This window comes from Orcinus orca, chromosome 4 (genome assembly GCF_937001465.1).
Source record: "Orcinus orca chromosome 4, mOrcOrc1.1, whole genome shotgun sequence".
Taxonomy (NCBI): Eukaryota; Metazoa; Chordata; class Mammalia; order Artiodactyla; family Delphinidae; genus Orcinus; species Orcinus orca.
In genome coordinates this window covers 118523466-118541391 of record NC_064562.1, presented here as the reverse complement: position 1 = coordinate 118541391, position 17926 = coordinate 118523466, and the positions used below count along the sequence as shown (strand labels likewise).

Below are 17926 nucleotides of genomic sequence, written 5' to 3'. Positions count from 1 at the left end.
GGGACACAACCCAGATGGAGGGAGGGCGGCTGAGATGTGTCCTCGGGGTCTTCTTGCTGTTCCTTCTCTCTCCCCGGCCCTCGGTGTGCTGTGTTCATGCAGCTCAGTATCAGGCCTGAAAGTCCTCCTCCACACCCCGGTGTCCCAGAGCCTGCGCCCAACACAGTGGAGAGTCCTTCCAGATGTGAGAGTCGCGTTTTCTTTTTTAACAGCTTTATTGGAGTATAATTGCTTTACAATGGTGTGTTAGTTTCTGCTTTATAACAAAATGAATCAGCTATACATATACATATGTTCCCATATCTCTTCCCTCTTGCGTCTCCCTCCCTCCCACCCTCCCTATCCCATCCCTCTAGGTGGTCACAAAGCACCGAGCTGATCTCCCTGTGCTATGCGGCTGCTTCCCACTAGCTATCTACCTTACGTTTGGTAGTGTATATATGCCCATGCCACTCTCTCACTTTGTCACAGCTTCCCCTTCCCCCTCCCCATATCCTCAAGTCCATTCTCTAGTAGGTCTGTGTCTTTATTCCTGTCTTACCCCTAGGTTCTTCATGACATTTTTTTCCCCTTAAACTCCATATATATGTGTTAGCATACGGTATTTGTCTCTCTCTTTCTGAGCGAGTCGCATTTTGTTTTGAACAAGGATGCAATTCCATTATGAAAGGCACCTCTAGAGTCGATTTTTGATGTGATGGAAACAGACGCAGTCCACACGCCTTTATGGAGAGCTATGCACCCCACACTGTGCCAAGCAGTCCAGCATGTGACAGGTGACAGGTGACATGTCCCCTGGACTAAGGAAGCTACACTTAAGCAAAAGCGTCACCCATGCAAGATCCGTGGAGGCTGAACCTATACTGCTCGGATCTTCCAGAGATCCTGGTGCTGCCAGGGCATCTCCATTTACCAAACTCACGTCACCAACTCAGACGTTACCAGCATAGGAGGCATCTGCCTTCAGAATGCCTCTGTGCACAGGACCCATGGGACAAAAGCAATTGCTATATAAAACAGGTTCTCAAAATATCGCAGGAAGTCAAAACTTGTTACAAGACTCTGCAGAATAAGGAAATATTTTATTTAGCCACTAGAGGGGGCTGTTGGCTAACTTCGGAAATTCGCCTGGTGACCAGTCAGGATTTGAGGATCTCCGATGGTTAGTATCCTTGACAAACGATGTAACTAGTATGGATTACTTCTTTTGTTAAGGAACCTCGCTTTCCTGAATAAGAGAGACTAATCTAGGTTGTAAGAAATAAAAATTCAGACCACAAATGGTCCAGAAAATCCCTGAGACAGAAGCTTCTATAACCTGCAGCCCACTCTGTACTGGGAATTTGTGGAAACCCTGTACTCCCCATCCCAGACCTGCCCGGGGTCAGCATGCTCTGACTTACATCAGTGGGTGATGCCCCCAAGGGAACATCCGGCCATGTCTGGAGACATTTTTGGTTGACACAACTGGGAAGTGCTTCCAGCATCTGGTGGGAAGAGGCCAGGGAAGCTGCTAACCATCCTGTAACGCACAGGTCAGCCCCACCCCCCAAAAAAGAAATTTTCTCACTCCACGTATCCACAGTGCCAAGACTGAGAATCCCTGATTTCGATGAAAAGGGCAATTTTCTTTCCGGGTGGGAAAGGCACTGGCTGGTCTGAAAGCTGGATATTCTCAGCATCCACTGCGAGAAGCATTTCTCCTTAGGGGAGGGTTGCTGTCTGGCAGAAGAACTCATCCCTCCCAGGGGAAGTCCTCCTGGGCAGGGCCTCCTTCTTAGCGCTTTAACTGTCTCCAACAGAAGACCCTAACGCAGGTGTCATGTATCTGTGGGTCCTTAGGTCCCCAGGGTGGGTGAGGATAGGCCTGCCGGCCAGGGATTCCATGGTCTATGTCATGGAGCCCTGAGACTCCTCAGATGCCCTCACTGAGACCAGGCCGTCGCTGCTGGCTGAACCAAAGAAGGGAATGGGTCCTGAGGAGAATCCATGTTGGCCAGTGCCCACGGTGCAGGGGACAGAGAGAGCGGGGGTGATGGGAACGGAGGAGAAAAGGCCTCGGACCCAGAAAACACCCTTTAATGTAGGTGGAACTCCACCGGGCGGCTGGCGAGCAGAGGGCCCCCAGGGCGGGAATGAGACCATTTAGCGCTCGCGGAACGCTGATTCGGGGTGACATTGGGACACGGGGTTGGGAAGCACAGGGAGCCAGGAAGGAGGGGCTTCCCAAGGAACGGAGCCACATCTCGAAGCCAAGGCGACACTGAAAAACTGGAGCAGACGTGTTTCCAACACAGGGGTGGGGGTGGGTATCATCTTCACAGGCGGTAGGGTCCGCCCTGCTCGTTTAGGCCTTTTTCTGGCACTTTGATACCCATTCTCCATCCCTGCACAGCAAGCCTGTGGGCAGAGGGGAGACCCCACTGTCCCCCACCCCGGGGTGGCCAGTCCCTCCTCACTGCCTGGGGGAGAGGCAGGTGGCATACAGACGGGGTCTTCAGGTTCCGTCCCCCTGACCAGCCTTAAGCTACAGATTGCTTCTTCTCTTTAGCATCTTCTTGGAATTCTCACCGTCACCAACCTCACTTTCTTGCTGGCTCAGCCTTTTGCTGCTTAAAATATGGAAGAAAGGCAGTTGGTCAGAGCTTTGATTCCAGGTCTGTCTAGATGCAATACCAATGCATCCAATCTGATCCCATGAAAAGGCGGTGACAGGCCATCAACACAATCTGCATTTTGACATGGGCTGTTAAGAAACAAAAGAAACTCCCAGTTTCCCTCTCTTTGGTGGGAGGTCCGACCCATGCTCAGATGACTGAGGCACCCTACCACAAATGCGGAAGCATCTGTAGCTGGCAGCGCCCTGCTGAGGCCTGGGATTGCCAGCTATTCAGGCTGGATGCTGACGGGCTGGGGGGTGGGTCGTGGCTGACCCGCCAAATGGGACACTAATGATAGCAGTAACAGTAATACCAACACTTCCCATTATCACCCATCATTTCTCGGACCCGAGTCAACGCCTCTGAGAGGCGCTGGATATCCTGCCCAGGTTTAGGAGATCAACAAGGGCCCCGGTGTACCTGAGCGATCCTGGGGGAGGGCCCCCTGAGGCAGGGTCGTCGTCCTTGGGCCCCCCAAAGTCTCCTCTGTCCCGGGGTGCCGGCTTCTTCCTTTTGGTCCTTAGGGGTTTCTCTGCAGGAGACACGTGAACCCAGAAACTGGCTGTGTGACTCTGGGTAGGTGACAGCATCTCTTGGCCTCACGCCACCCCAGCATTGTTTAAGTACCTCTGGGGGCCGAGTATGCACTCGGTAGCTACTGCTCTTAGACCCGTTTAACTTGTGAGGAGACTGAGACCTCGCGGGGGGTGAAAGCTATCCCAAGCCCACAAGGCTGAAAGGTGGCAGAGCTAGGATTCAAACTCAGTCGGCCAGGCTCCTGCTGTGTTTCTGCCACACCCAGCGGACGGGCAGCCTTCCCTTCCGAAGCAGTTAAGAACCTAGAACACAGCTCCAGTACCATAGCTTTTACTTTAATAGCCCTCCGTGACTTTACACACCTTCCCCTTGCTATCCCGTTAGAGGTTACAACACTCTATGATGTCCCTGAAGTTCTGCTGGCCAAAGGAGGAGGGCTAATTATCCCCACTTTACAGATGGGGAAACAGAGTCAGAGATGAGAGTCAGCTACTGAGCAGCAGACCCAGGAATCGGAATTATTGTATTTTGAAGGGCCAGGGACACAGGGGCATCCTAGCCTAGCCGCTCATCTACAGACAGGACACAGAAGCCCAGAGAGGGTAAGTGCGGTGCCTGGGGCCACACGCCAGTTAGTGGTAGACCCGGTGCTAGAACCTATACTCCCAGCCCAGAGAGCCTGCAGGGCATCGCCTTCTATGACTCACCTGACAGCCCATGCTTATTGGAAAACGGTTTGCTTTCGGCAAGGGGCACCCGGGCCAACGCCGCCAACTCTGAGATGAAGCTCTGCTCAGCTTCCTGGATGCAGAGAGAGAGGGTCAGCTGGGCCTGCCTCTGCCCTGCTCCGCCTCTACATCGCCTTCCATCAGCACGAGGGGGCGCTCTGAGAGTGGGGACAGGACCGCGTCCCCATGTGGAGGAGGACTCTCCAAGAGGCGTCCAGAAACGCCAGGAGCAGGCAGACGCACGTGTGATGCGGGGGGAGCTAACCACCCATCCTCGCTCACACCAGCCACGGATCCCACTTTACAGATGAGAACACTGAGGCGCGAGGGGCTCGGCGAGGGCAGCAGAACCAGGAGCAAGCGAACCCCTGGTGACTCGAGTCTGAGTCCTTAACTGCCAACACCATTGATTATCAGCCAGACCCGGAGTCCGTGGCTTATTAACTGTGGGGCACTGGGAGGTGACTTACCTCTCGGGGCCTCAGTTTCCTCATCTGTAAATGGGAGACTGGGTGTAACCCGCACCTTGGCTGTCGGAGTAGGACTTTAGGTGGTGGATGTAAAGCTCTCTGCTCAGTGACTGTCTACAAGAGACCCTCAGGGAATAGACGTGAACCACCATGAACGTCTTTCTCATCATCGTCTCAGATGTCGCTGCCACACTGGCGGCGAACACTCAGAGGGCGCCAGCACTCCGCTCAGCCCTGCCATTCTGAATATTTGATGTTTTTACAGGCAGCCACTTTGCTTTCAAGCCGCACCTTATAATCTCACGCTGATGAGATTTTTCTGGGATGAGATATCCACAGGATATCACGAAAGCTGAGCTTCCTGTATGTTCTAGGTAAAGTGCAAACCTTGGTCACAGCAGCACTGCCTGAATGATACCGATGTTTGCCGTGACACCAAGAGGCCCACATGGTGGCGATTCACACACAGGGAGACGCTCATTCCTTTCAGCTCAACAGACAAAACTGACGAGTGGTCAGGGCCTGGCCCGGAGCTGGGTGCTGCAGACCCGGGGGAATCAAAGTTCACAGTTGAGCAGCGAGGCTGATGTGTCATCAGCCTGTGAGACTAGCGGGGGCTGAGGGGGTCCCGAGCAGGGCGTGTGGTCCTCACAAAGGCTCCAGTGCTGACCTGCGATCATGAGCTTAGCCTTTTACTATTTCCACTCCCCTGTAAACCACTGCCCACTTTGCAAAGGCCCATTTTCAGAAGCTGTACCTGTAGCTGGGTCTCAAGCTGGGCTTCCAGATGGTCCATGACCCTCGCGCTCTGCTTCCACGCGTCCTGGCGGGTCCGCTGGTGTGCCGTGAACTGGGCCAGGAACTTTTTCTGCTGCGCCAGCATCCTGGGGGAAGGAAGGAAGGCCGTTGGTGACATCAGCAGGACAGAGAGGAGAAAAGCTCGGGAGAAGCTCAGAGGGGCAGGGGCAACCCTGAGGTCCCACAGCGGCAAAGCGGCTGGGCTGCAAGTGGCATCTTCATATGAGAAAATCATTTTAACCCCAGGGTGTGGCAGGGAGCAGGGAGATGGTCCCCTGATAGCACCTGTCTTTATTTAAAATCTCAGAATTGCCCTAGCTCCTCCCTTGTAAAACAGAAGGCTCGTTTCCTAGGATGCAGAGTCTGAGAAACCCTGCCTACAGCAGCCTCATTACTGCTAGTGGCAGAGGACAGAGCTGGGGCTGAAGCAGGGTCCCTGACCTGGAGAGAGGCCCCACCTCCCTTTCAGCAGCAGAGACCCCTCCCCTCCTGCTTTGAATACCCTCCCCTCCTTGGCTGACCTTCCTCTAGTCCTCAGCAAACAGGAACATTCAATACCACCCACTCTGTTTCTGTAATCGTTCTCTGCCTTCTTCCTTTCAATTTTGTGGTTGATTTTCTGAAAGGGGCTGAATTTCTAGACCTGAAGGCAGAAATCACTTTTAGCATCAATAGGCAGGTGTCCATGGAATATATCTGAAGGCACAAAATTCCACCTGCTTTTGCTTCTGCTCTTCCTTCTACCAGTAATGCCTTTCCCCTCTTCATTGTCTTTGTCTGGCAAACTCCTATTCATCCTACAAGACCCCATCATCCGTCATCCATCCATCTATCCGTTCATTCCTTTATTCATAAAAGTATTTCTGGGCTTCCAGGTGCTATGCTGGGTTTTGAAGACACAGTTGTGAATAAGAGACTCATAGCCTCTGCCCTCATGGGGCCCCACTTTGAGCTGGGGAGGGAGATAGATATCGAACAAATAACTGTGATACGGCTGAGGTCAGTGCTCTGCAGTGTGGTTCTCTCTCACACCCTCAAGGAGGATGCATTACTTTCGTGGGACTGCTCTAACAAATGACCACGAACTAGGGGGCTTAAAAAAACAGAAATCTGTCCTCTCACAGAAGATCCCAGAAATCTTCAGTCAAGGAGTTGACAGGGCCGTCCTTCCTCTGGAGGTTCTAGAGATGAACATGTTCCTTGCCTCTTCTGGTGGCCGCTGGCACCCCTTGGCTTGTGGCTGTGTCACTCCAATCTCTGCCTCTGTCGTCACATCATCTTCTCTGTGTGTGATCAAATGTCCCTCTGCTTCCCTTGCCATTGGATGTAGGACCCGCTGGGATAACCCAGGGTGATGTCCTCATCTCAACGTCTTTTACATAAATGACATCTGCAAAGACCTTTCTCTAAATAAGGTCACATGCATAGGTTCAGGAATTAGGGACACGGACATATCTTCTGCGGGCCCCGTTCAGCTCACTACAGAAGCTGGGTGCCTTCTTTCTGTGAGCAGCCTCCTCCCCAGACCCGCTCTGTCACCAGTCCTGGCCACTCTCGACCATCATCCTGCTGGCTTGTCTGCTCCCCCATGGACCTTGCTCTTGGGAACGCAGGGAAGTGACAGGCCTGCCCCTGTGCCCGGGTTAGGAGCAGGGCTTCATGCTCGAGGCCTGGGGAGCCACGCGAGGGTCCAGGAGCATCTGAGACATGGGCTGCCTCGTGTTTTCTGCGATGCCCTGGTTGCAGCACGGGAAGCAGGGAGGACGAGCAGGATTCTGGTCACAGCTTAGAGGCCACAGCTCTAAGCCAGGAGGGGAGCAACAAGGGCCCCGGACAAGAGAGCCCACAGAGGACAGAGGCTGTGCTGGGACAGCCAGGTGGTGCCCGAGCTTGGGAGCAGGAGCCCCTTCAGGACTGCTGACCCCTGGCACGTCCTGAAGGGAGGAAACGGCCTGACTGTAGGCCTGGCTGTGGGATCTGAGTCACCCAGTTAGATGCGTAAGTTCATCGACTTCTTGTGTTTGGACTCAGATTTGACTATGGAAATGAACATTAAAAAAAAAAAATCCATTCTGAAGGAGTTCTGATTCCAGAACTATTTGAAGTTCACATTGCACTGTGCAGTGCCCGACGGCTCGGCAATGACAGCACTGACGGCAATGATGGACATCAGCGCCCTGGCCACGTGCTGGCCTGTGTGTGAGCGTCGTGCAGGCTTTGCATGGCTCATCTGCACAGTTATACAGCCATGACACATGAAACATATACTGCAACCCCATTTTACAGATGGGGAACCTGGGGCTCGGGGCGTGAAGGGACCCAGCCACTATGTGGCTGACGGGAGGGGTCGCCACCGCGTCACCTGGTATCCCTAGGCAAGCTCACTCACAATCCCACCCCTTGCCAGAGATGCAATTTGAAATTTACCATCTGACTGAGAATTGTGCTTATTGACATCTCGTTTTTTAAAGTCAATACCTGTCATCACCACACTGCTCTGTCCCTAGGAGCTCTGGCTGACTTTCACTAGAAACTGCACTTATGAACTCAAGGAGATGGGCATGGAGGGAAGGGCATCAACGGCCATGTATGAGCCTGTAAATCAGTGAGACTGGGTCATGCACCCACACCTGCACTGGGCTTTGCTTTTATTTTCCATAAACCCAGCAGGGCTGGACCAGGTGGTGGCCAAGGCCCCTCCTCTTGGGTTACTGGGGTCAAAGTGGAGCCCTTGCACCACATCCGTCAGAATCCCTGGAGGGAGGGAGTGTGTCAGCAATTAGATGCCTGGGCCTCCCTCCAAGTCCCTGAGTCTGGGTCTCCAGGTGTGCGGCGGCCCTGCATGTTCAGCAGAAAGCCAAGTGAGACGGACGTCCCCCAGATCTGAGAACCGCTGGACTGTAGTTTGATGGATGTGCGACAGTCAGAGCAAGCCCCAGCCTCAACCCAATGGCAGGGCATTTACTGACCGCTGTTAATGGCCAGAGGATTTACAGAGGGGATGCTCGACTCACTCTGACCCAGGGGACGCCGTGGTTCCTGTTTCCTAAATGAGCGTGAGATGAGGGCTGGGATTTACTCATGGCATGGCACGGACCTGCTCTCCTTTACCCTGCAGAGCGGTGGTCCTGCTGCTGCTTCCAGCCGGCGGGATGCCTCTCCTCTGCCCCCTCCCCTCATCATAGTGCCCGCACCAACTTACTGCCGTCTCTTTACTTGTCCGTCTCTCCCTGCAGGCTGTGAGCAGTCGGGTGGGAGGCGCTGTCCCCCGTGCCTAGCTCAGGACCTAAGTATGTGCTTACATGGACTTGTCGGTGCGGAGCCCACATCTCCTCAGCCCACCTGGTGGCCGGCTGCCCTTCAGTGGACAGTTCCCGCACGCACCAACGGCATCTTACAAGCACCTGCGACCAGGTACCGGGGCTTCCTCCGGCTGTGAAGGGGGCGGGGGGCTTGGCCAGCTCAGGGATGCCTGGGAAGGCTGGAGAGGTAACATCTCCAGGGCAGACCCTCAACCAATGTGAAAGGGGGTTGGTAGACAAATCCCCTATCTTCCTTGCCCCTTGCTGGCGTAACTGGAAGTTGAGTTCTGCACAATCTCTCAGGAGGTCCAGACCAGGGCTGGGCCTCAGTTGCCATGGAAACCCCTCATCATCACAGGCCTTACTGGCTTTCCTCCCATGTGGCAGGCTGCTCAGCGGCCCCCAAAGGTGTCCACGCCCTCATCCCTGGAATGTGTGAAGATGTTCTGTTACACGGCAATCGGGACTTCATAGGCGTGATTAAGGTTCCTGATTTAAACTTGGAGATGATCCTGGATTATCTTGGTGGGTCTCAATCACCAGAGCCCATAAAAGCAGAGAAGCTTCCCCAGCTGGGGTCAGAGAGATGCAGCAGAAGAGATTCCAAGTGTAGGCAGGACTTAATGCTCCGAGATGCAGGGGCCACGTGCAAAGACCAGAGCGTGGCCGATGGGACGTCGGGAGGGCCAGCCGGTAGCCACAAGGAAATGGGACCTCCGTTCTACAAGGAACTGGATTCTGCCGACACCTGAAGAAGCGTGGAAGCTTCCAGAGCCTCCGATGAGAGCCTGGCCAGCAACACCTTGATTTCGGCCTGTGAGGCCCAGAGAAACCGGCGGCGCCCGCCCGACTTCTGACCTCTGGATCCCTGAGATAACACAGCGTGTGATTGGCGGTGGGTCCATGTTATGGCAAACAGCCTTCGTCCTCATTCCCCTGCTCCCTCCCTGTGCTTCCTGGGCTCACCTGCCCCCCAGGTCCTTGGCTCAGGGTCTGCTTCTGGGGGAACCCTCAGCACGGATCAGAGAGGAGATGCCAGTTCAGGGCTGTGAAGACCGCTCAGACCTGGAAAGGAAGCTCCCGCCACACCTTGACTTCCACCCTTGTGCCAGGTCCCTTGCAGGGGCCGTGCGTAGAAGGGAGAGCCAGACAGGGGCTCACGGGCTTCCACGCAGCGGGAGAGGCAGAGGAGACCCGGGTCCGCAGGCGAATGTGTGGGAGGTCGGCTGCCGAGAGTGTCAGTGTCACTTGCACTGAGTGTAAGGTCAGTGCCGAGAGACACGTGCAATGCACAGGGGCCGGGATGGCCCGCGTGGGGACCCGCAGACAGCAGTGAGGCCTCACCTCTGGTGCACAGCTCCGGAGGCTTCCTGAGCTCCACCCGCTACCTCGGCCCCTGACGAAGGATCACCGAGTTCCTGCTTTTTCCGCAGCTTGAAATGTTCCATTCTCTCACCTAGAGCATTTAACATACACACAACGGTCAGGGTGCATGTCTGAAGGACTGACACTGCCAGGTCTGGCCCGGGCGCTGAGGTGCAGGGATCAGCAGGTCACACGTGCTCTCAGGTGTGCCTCCACCAGCGCCACAGTTCACCCTGGGAAGGACTTCGTGTGCGTGAGGATGCTGCAGCTTCCGTCACACCCTGCGAACCCGGGAGGACAGCACCCCGGCTCTCCCTGCAACTGCTCAGGCCCGGCTTTCTTGTAAGTATCAGGAGAAAGGGGAGCCGAATAGGAAAGAGTTAACGCTAAAGGGCCACCACAAATGGATAAAAATCCACACCAGGAAGGAAAAACCATTCAAACCCCAATCAGAGCTGTAGGGGTGCAGTTAGCCTTACAGACGTGGGTGCTGAACTGGGTGCTTTCCAAGGAGCCGGGAGGTTTAGCCTCTGAGTCCGAGGTGCACTGGTCTGCGTATCAGAACCTGCTTATTCTTTTTTCTTTAAATTTAAAACAATGGTATATTTTGAAACAGATGATGAAGCCTAAAATTATTTTCTACTGGATTCTTACTACCACCTGAATTAACTGCCTATTTATTGGACCGTAGTTATAATGAGAGGATGTATGAAGGGGGAGCCCAACCGTAGCCCTGCAGATGCAGAAACCGAGGCCTAGAGAGGGGATGTGAGCACCCTGGTCCCTGAACGTTCTGCAGAGGCGATCAGCCTCATCTGTCCCCTGCCGAAGGAGACCAACCCTTACTTTGGAAAAACAGCAGGAGGGATCTGTAGCCAGCTGGTAGATTTCTGGGCGTGTCCCAGATTTGATCTGAATGTAGGGCTCAAATTCCCCAGGGCGAGGGGAAGACAAAAGTGGCAGCTGAGCTTATTGAGAAACATAATATTCACAGGAGACCTGACCCCAGGACCCGCTGCCGGTCCTTCGTCTGGGGATCTTGGACCGTCCAGGAAGCATCCGTCAGAGAACATGGGATTCTACTTTGTTCTGAAGCCCTGGATGCAGGGAGGGATGGTACAAGAACAGGCCTTAAGGAACTGGATTATGTCTGTTACTACACCACGTTCTTGCTGGCCTTGGGGATCTTGTCCATTCCATCCCCTGGGTGGCCTCTTACAAGAGCCCACAGGGGAAAACTGTCTGGGCCTCAGGCACATTTATGAGCCACTAGCCTTTTCTTTTTTTTTTTTTTTTTTTTTTTCCAGTACGCGGGCCTCTCACTGTTGCGGCCTCTCCCGTTGCGGAGCACAGGCTCAGGACGCACAGGCTCAGCGGCCACGGCTCACAGGTCCAGCCGCTCTGCGGCATGTGGGATCTTCCCGGACCGGGACACGAACCCGTGTCCCTTGCATCAGCAGGCGGACTCTCAACCACCGCGCCACCAGGGAAGCCCCCACTAGCCTTTTCTTATGGACACTGTGACAGCTTTACTTGAGGAAATTTCTATCTCTTTGGCCACCAGGACGTCCAGAGCCAAACCCATGTCACCTCTAAGTAGGGATCTGATGACATACGTCCCAGATGATGGCGTAGCCCCAACTCCACCTCACTGTCCTGTCCTTGTTCTGATTAGCCTACTTTAAAAAAAAAATCCTACTGTACTGTATGGATATATTTCTTTAAGTGCTTTTTCAAAAGCCTTTTGGGGACAGAGCAGGAGATAAATAAATACATAAAACATTTAAAAAGTTAAATCTCCCAAAATAAAATTTGAAAGACCTGACATCTTGCCCTGTCCCCAGCTAAGAGCATGTTTGGCTCGTGGTTGGCAGGGCTTCCCGGTGGAAGGAAGGGCGCTATACCCTGTAGGGTCTTCAGGTGATGCCGCTTTCTTTCCTCGTGGTCCTGCATGGCCCTCCTGATCTGCTGGTAATACGCGTGCACGAGCCGGCCGACACCAGCGCTGGTCACGTAGATGCTTTCCACAGCCGCCTCCATCAGTGTTCTCTGTGGGCAGGAGGGACAAGTCTCGGCAGAGGGCACACTCGGAGCCAGCCATGGCCGACATGGTCCTGGCTCCCATCTTCCACCCACTGCCAACCTTGGCTGGTCAGGAGCAGGCAGACAGTGCGTGGCTGGTTTAAACCAGTTTCGATAACCTTATTTTCCTTTGTCAGGGATGGTCTGAGACTGACTGTATGACCCAGTTCTGGTCAATGAGATGAAATATTAGGGAAAGTCTGCTGAGGGCCAACCCTTTCCAAACATTAAGGCAAAGCCTTGGTGGGGGTGAAAGACTTTGCTGTTTCCCTCTTCCTGCCTAGAATGCAAACTTGATGTCTGGAGTGGCAGTGGCCATTTTGAGACTATGAGGCAACCAACCAACACCAAGAATGATGGATCAGAAAGAGAGAGTCTGGTCCTTGGTCCTATCACAGAGCCTCTGTGCCAGCCTGGAACCACCTACTTCCACATTTCTTGTTATGTGAGATCAGTAACTTCTATTTATTTTTGTCCCTTGCAGTTACATGCATTCCTCAATGATATACTTTCAGACCCAAAGCAGAACAGAAAGGAAATGCTGAGATGTCCCATCATCAGGGACATGTTGGTTGTGCACTGGCAAAACCACCGTCTTTTACTTCATAAGATAATGGGCAAAAGTCAGGTTCCAGAGCCCCCATTTCAGCATTTATTGAATGGTTCCAAGCTTTGGGCAAGAAAAAAATACCCATTTATTATTGTTGAGTGATTGGTTATGTTCCAAGGCCTAAGAAATGTTCCCTGATTTGCAGGTGTGGACGGAAGCTATGGAGGTGAGGAGGGTTGCAGCTCAGGGTGCAGAGCAGGTGAGAGCCCACCTTCGCACTCCCGGGCCCTGCTCCTCCCTTACTGTGGCCGGTTCTCTCTCCCTCTCTGTCAGACATCTACATCTGATTCCACCCCCCACGAGGACTCTGGGCTCTGGCCTTGCACTTCCGGTCAGGAGCTCCCACTGACGGCCAGTGGCCTTCCTTGAATTTCATTTAGCACATGGAAGGCAGAAGACAGGAAGTCCCTCTTCTCCCCTCTCAAGTCAGCAAACCCACCTGCACATCACGCCTTCTGTCCGTCTGTCTTCCTGCCACAGGGAAGTGTTGTCTACCCCCTCTGCATCCCACCCCTTCCCCCCTCTCCAGGGCCTCCACCATTCTCTCCTCCTCGTTAGTTTTTCCAGCTGGTGTACCATTCGAATCAGCAAACACATTTGCTTGAGTAGCTCCAACTTTTCAGCCCTCTCTCGATCCCCCTCAGGCACTGCCTGTTGTCTCAGTTTCTGTAAAACTTCTCAAGGGTTAGCGTGTCCTCTCCTAGTAGATCGTAAGCTCCTTGAAGGCAGGAATGCTGCCACCTGGCTACTCTCTATCCCAGCACCTGCCGCAGGGCCTGGGGCCAAGGAGCCCTGTGAAATGAACATCCTTCCAGATACTGAGCCCATGTTCTTTCTGGTGCGTGTGTGTACTGGGGGCGGGGAGGGGTGTTCATCATCATCTAATTCTGAATCAGAGTCCCTTGGGGAAGGTGAGGACAAAATATGCCAAACTCATACTTCATTCTGTTTTCCTGTAACGACCGTTGATTAGGTCAGAGTTATAGAATTTTAGGGGAAGGAAGAGACCCGTCCAGCATCGCTAGCCCTGACGTCTGGATCATGTGCCGCAGACGTGAGAGATTTAGAACGACAAGGGGTGTCTCAGAAATGTGGGTCCAACCTCTTTACTGTGCAGATGTGTGACTTTACGTAAATGAAAGGACTCATGGAAGGTGCCCGCAAGCGTCCTGGCATACCCTGATGTGGGTCTGCTGCTAGCCGCAGATCTGCGCCACCTCCCGTGGGTGCCGGCCACGGACTCTCTCTGCCGTGGTCTGCCATACACGGGGTGCCTTGCCTTTTCTTATGGCTCGAGTGAGGAGGCAGCCAAGGGGTCGGTCATGCAGGGCAAGGCCACCTCCGGTCCCAGCCACTCACGGAGGCTGGGAGGCTTTAAACATGTCTTTTGCCCAACGATAAGCCTCAGTCTTCCCACCCGAATGATGGAAAGAAAAATCATCCTTTCCGTGCAAGGGCTGTGGTGAGAGCCCAGTGAGACGAGGCAGGCAAAGCCCTCCTGCAGACGTAGGAGGGCGACGCTCACGTCACTTCTTACACGGCTATTTGCACACCTGGGGTTTGTCATCACCGTCAGTACAAGGAGTAAACCACTGCTTACTCAAGTCAGACTGATTTTAGCTGCATTGCTCAGCTGTCAGGGCCAACGCCACCAACCCTCAGGTCTCCGCAGAGGCGGCCAGAGGCAGGGAGTGTCCATGTCTCTCCCCGGGAGAGGGGCTTCGGTTCGAATTCTGCGTCAGCCACGGACCGGCTGGGCGGGGCGGCTCTGAGTGAAACCACGTCCCTCTCGGAGCTGCTGCAAGGACCGAGCCAGGGCTCAGAACGGTGCGACACGGGGCCAGGCAGCAGGCACAAGTCCTCACTGCTCCACGGGGGAGGCCTTCCCTCTTACAGGTGAGGAAAAGGAGGCTCAGGGAGCCAGGTCAGCCCTGCGAGGCCAGAAGCCCCTGGGCAGGCCCCGGCTGCTGCTCTGCCCAAATCCTGCCTCTTGTCCGCCCCCGCCCCCCACCCCAGCCCAAAGTGCCTCGGGCTCCCTGGGGCCGGGGTGGCCTCGCACCTTGAAGTCATCCCTGTCCTTGGCCCGGCTTTTGGAGGCCATGTTCCGCGCGTGGCCCAGCAGCGTCTGCCCGATGGCGCGCTCTGTGTGCTGCTGTAGGAGCTGCCCGACTTCCTGGGCCTCGGCCAGGAGCTGCTGCCGAAGCTGCAGCCGCGTCTGCTGCGTCTCCTCCTCCAGCCGGCCAGCCTCCTCCAGGACACGCGCCTCCTGAAAAGGACGGGCGGGGAGGGGTTGGAGCCCCACTGCTGCCCTGCACGGATGCTCCGGTCAGGGCCAGGACCAGGATGTACGGTCGGCCCTGCCCGGGGTCCCAGGAAGGTTGGAGAAGGGATGGAGAAGGGGTGGAAAGTGGGGACCTCTATATCACTTGATGGGCCTGGGTATATTGAGGATCCCCCAAGGCATTTATTGAGCACCAACCACGTGCCCAGTGCCATGTGGCTTCACACATATCCAAGCACTTCCTCATTCATCCCAAACACCGTGAGGCCTGAACACTAGCAGCGATGAGGACACAGGCTCAGAGAGGCTAAGTAACTTTCTATAAGTCCCCCAGCAGAGCGGGTTCTAAAGTCACGTCTGAGTCCGCGAGTCGTCTGGGACATCGTGGAGGCCAACACAAGGCCTATGGGGATTCCTTTCCCTGAAGGAATAAGAGCTGGAGAAGGAGGTGGGGGAATCAGAGGTAGGGCAGTAAGTCCTGCCTGCTTCCCACCAAGCCCTCCTGGGCCGAGCAAAAGAGACTGTGAGCTTGTCCCTCGCGAAGGGGTCAGAAAACGTCAGCTGCTCCTATAGCTCAGTGGCTACAGGAGACCTGGAGTCAGCTTGTTTGGGTTTAAATCCCAGTCCCACAATTTACAGTCTTTCTTTTGATTTGTTAAAACCTTAACACAGACTACAGAGCCCTTTTCTCCCTACGCCCGGTGACGACTGTACCTATCCGTGCTCTGATTTCACGTGCGTTTTTAGTATAATTATAATGTACACCAGAAACTTTGGGCATACTGAGTGCCCCACTACAGGGGGGGCTGCCATTGTCCTGACCCCACAATGATGCTGGGGCAGGATTGGGGTTTTGGCTAAACCGGGCTGGAACCTGGAAGCTGAGGAAGCAGCACTCCTGTCTGCGGGGCAGGGGGCTGACGCACAGTCTTACCAAGGCTCTGAGCAGCTGCCACTGGTGCTCGTCCAGACACTGGGAGGAGTCCTGCTCCAGGGCGTGCTGTTCGCGCAACTCCTGGAGAAGGCTCTTCTTCCCTGACAGCCTCATCTGGGTCAGGGTGGTGATGGCGCTGCTGCGGAGAGCCAGCCTCCGGAGAGCTGAGCGTAAGAGCAGGTCATGCCCTTGCAGGATGCACTGCGTGGACCTTTGGAGAAAGTGGGGGCCGGGCTGAGGGGTCAATATTCTCGGCTCCACTGAGTGTGACTGGTTAATGTTATGTGACAGCTCGACTGGGCCATGGGGTGCCTGGACATGTGATCAAACATCATTCTGAGAACTTCTGTGAGGGTGTTTCTGTATGAGGTTAACATTTGAATTGGTAGACTGTGTAAAGCAGACTGTCCTCCCTAATGTGGGTGGGCCTCATCCAATCAGTTGAAGGTCTGAAGAGAGGAAAAGGCTGACTTACCCATGAGTAAGAGGGAACTCCTCCTGCCTGAAGGCCTTGAGTGGGATATAGGTTTCTCGTTTTGGACTCAAACTGAAACACTGGCTTTTCCTGGGTCTTGAGACTGCTGCCTTCAGACTGGCTCTTACACCATTAGCCCTCCTGGTTCTTAGGCCTTTGGACTTGGGACTGAAACTACATATTGGTTCTCCTGAGTCCCCAGCTTGTCAGCTGCAGATCTTGGGACATCTCAGCTTCTCTCTGTATATCTATATCTATATCTATAGGTTCTGTTTCTCTGGAGAATCCTAGTACACTGACCCACCAAGAAATGCCCCCAATAGTCATGCCCCACAGGGAGCCTTTACAGAGGTCGTAGGTTGGAATTATCCCATCCCCTGCTGCCCATCCTCTTAGACGTGGTGCTGACCTGGGTTATATTCAGCCAACTGTTCTTTTACTAATCTTTTTAACTTTATCACGTTCTGCCCCAAGTTTCAGGTGCATATATGCAGCTGCCTTCAGTACATATCCACTCAAATTTCTTACATAGCTCTCAAAATTAACACATCCAAAACTGAAATGATGAGCTATTTTTGAGTTCCTATCCCAATGAGTCAAGTAGAAAACCTCGGTCTACCCAGCAGGCTTGACATTTGGCTTTATAACTTGAGGTATTTTCTGACAGCCTGAGAAGTTGAACAAGGCACTGTCAGTCAGTTTACCAAGGAGAAGAGACCTGGCAAACACTCCAGGCTTCCAGCCGGGGGCCCTCATCCTAAGAATAAGGAATCATCCCTTGTAAAGACCTAATTTTGAATCAGCTAAATTCACCAATGGAGTGGTTGATTTGTCACTTTCTGAAATCCCTGCTAGAAGTAAGATAAATCCTCTCTGGAGGATGATCCCATCATTCAAAGTCTCAAATTATCTCTACAATTTTTAATAACACTGTCCAGCATTCAGTAAAAATAACCAGACTTGCAAACAGATAAGAAGTGACCAAAAATAACAAGAAAAAATGGATAATAGAAACATACCCACAAGATATTGGACATTAGAATAATCAGCTATGATGAACATGTTTAGGAAATTAAATGATAAGATGAACTTTAGCAGATAACTGGAAACTATGACAAAAATAAAATGGAAATTTTAGAACTGAAAACATAGTAACCAACATTAAGAATTCAGTACATGGGTTTAACAGCAGATAAGACACAGCTGAAGAGAGCATGAACTGGAAGATAGTTCAAAATGAGTATCTAGACTGAACCACAGGGAACAAAAATACAGAATAGCTTCTAAGAGGCAAAGGACATAAGGTGAAAATAATCTAATAAACGTGTAACTGCAGCCCCAGGAAAAATAGGGACAGAATAGGCAGAAGGAATATTTAAAGAGATAGAGGCTCAGAATTTTCAAAAACTGATGGAATATAGCAAATCACAGGTTCAAGAAGCACTACAGATTTATTTAAAACAAGCAAACAAGAGATTCACAAAAAACCACATCCATGTTTAGGCATATTATAATAAACTGATGAAAACCAAAGAACAAAAGAAAATCTTAAAAGCAACCAGAAACAATTGAAATCAGAAGACAAAATATTACCTTCAAAAGTATTTAAAAAAAACCAACCAAACTAGGATTCTATACCCAATGAAAACATTCCTCAAAAATGAAGATGAGATAGACATTTTCA

General features: G+C 53.0%; 1 protein-coding gene across 5 annotated transcripts in view; it reads right to left on the bottom strand.

Annotated features, from left to right (window-relative positions):
* Positions 1-277: 277 nt before the first annotated feature.
* EVC (EvC ciliary complex subunit 1) overlaps positions 278-17926 on the bottom strand; it is an 83734-nt gene continuing 66085 nt past the window's right edge. For 3 of the 5 annotated variants that reach the window (XM_033427850.2, XM_033427852.2, XM_033427851.2), the window contains 8 exons: positions 15768-15978; positions 14612-14818; positions 11765-11909; positions 9840-9951; positions 5153-5279; positions 3905-3998; positions 3081-3192; positions 278-2612 (listed from right to left, as the gene is read on the bottom strand). In XM_033427850.2, the coding sequence (XP_033283741.1) occupies positions 2528-2612; positions 3081-3192; positions 3905-3998; positions 5153-5279; positions 9840-9951; positions 11765-11909; positions 14612-14818; positions 15768-15978 (1093 nt within the window). In that variant the 3' untranslated portion in view covers positions 278-2527. The remainder of the gene's footprint in view (positions 2613-3080; positions 3193-3904; positions 3999-5152; positions 5280-9839; positions 9952-11764; positions 11910-14611; positions 14819-15767; positions 15979-17926) is intronic. The other 2 variants (XM_004269624.3, XM_012532962.3) reach the window with 2 other exon arrangements.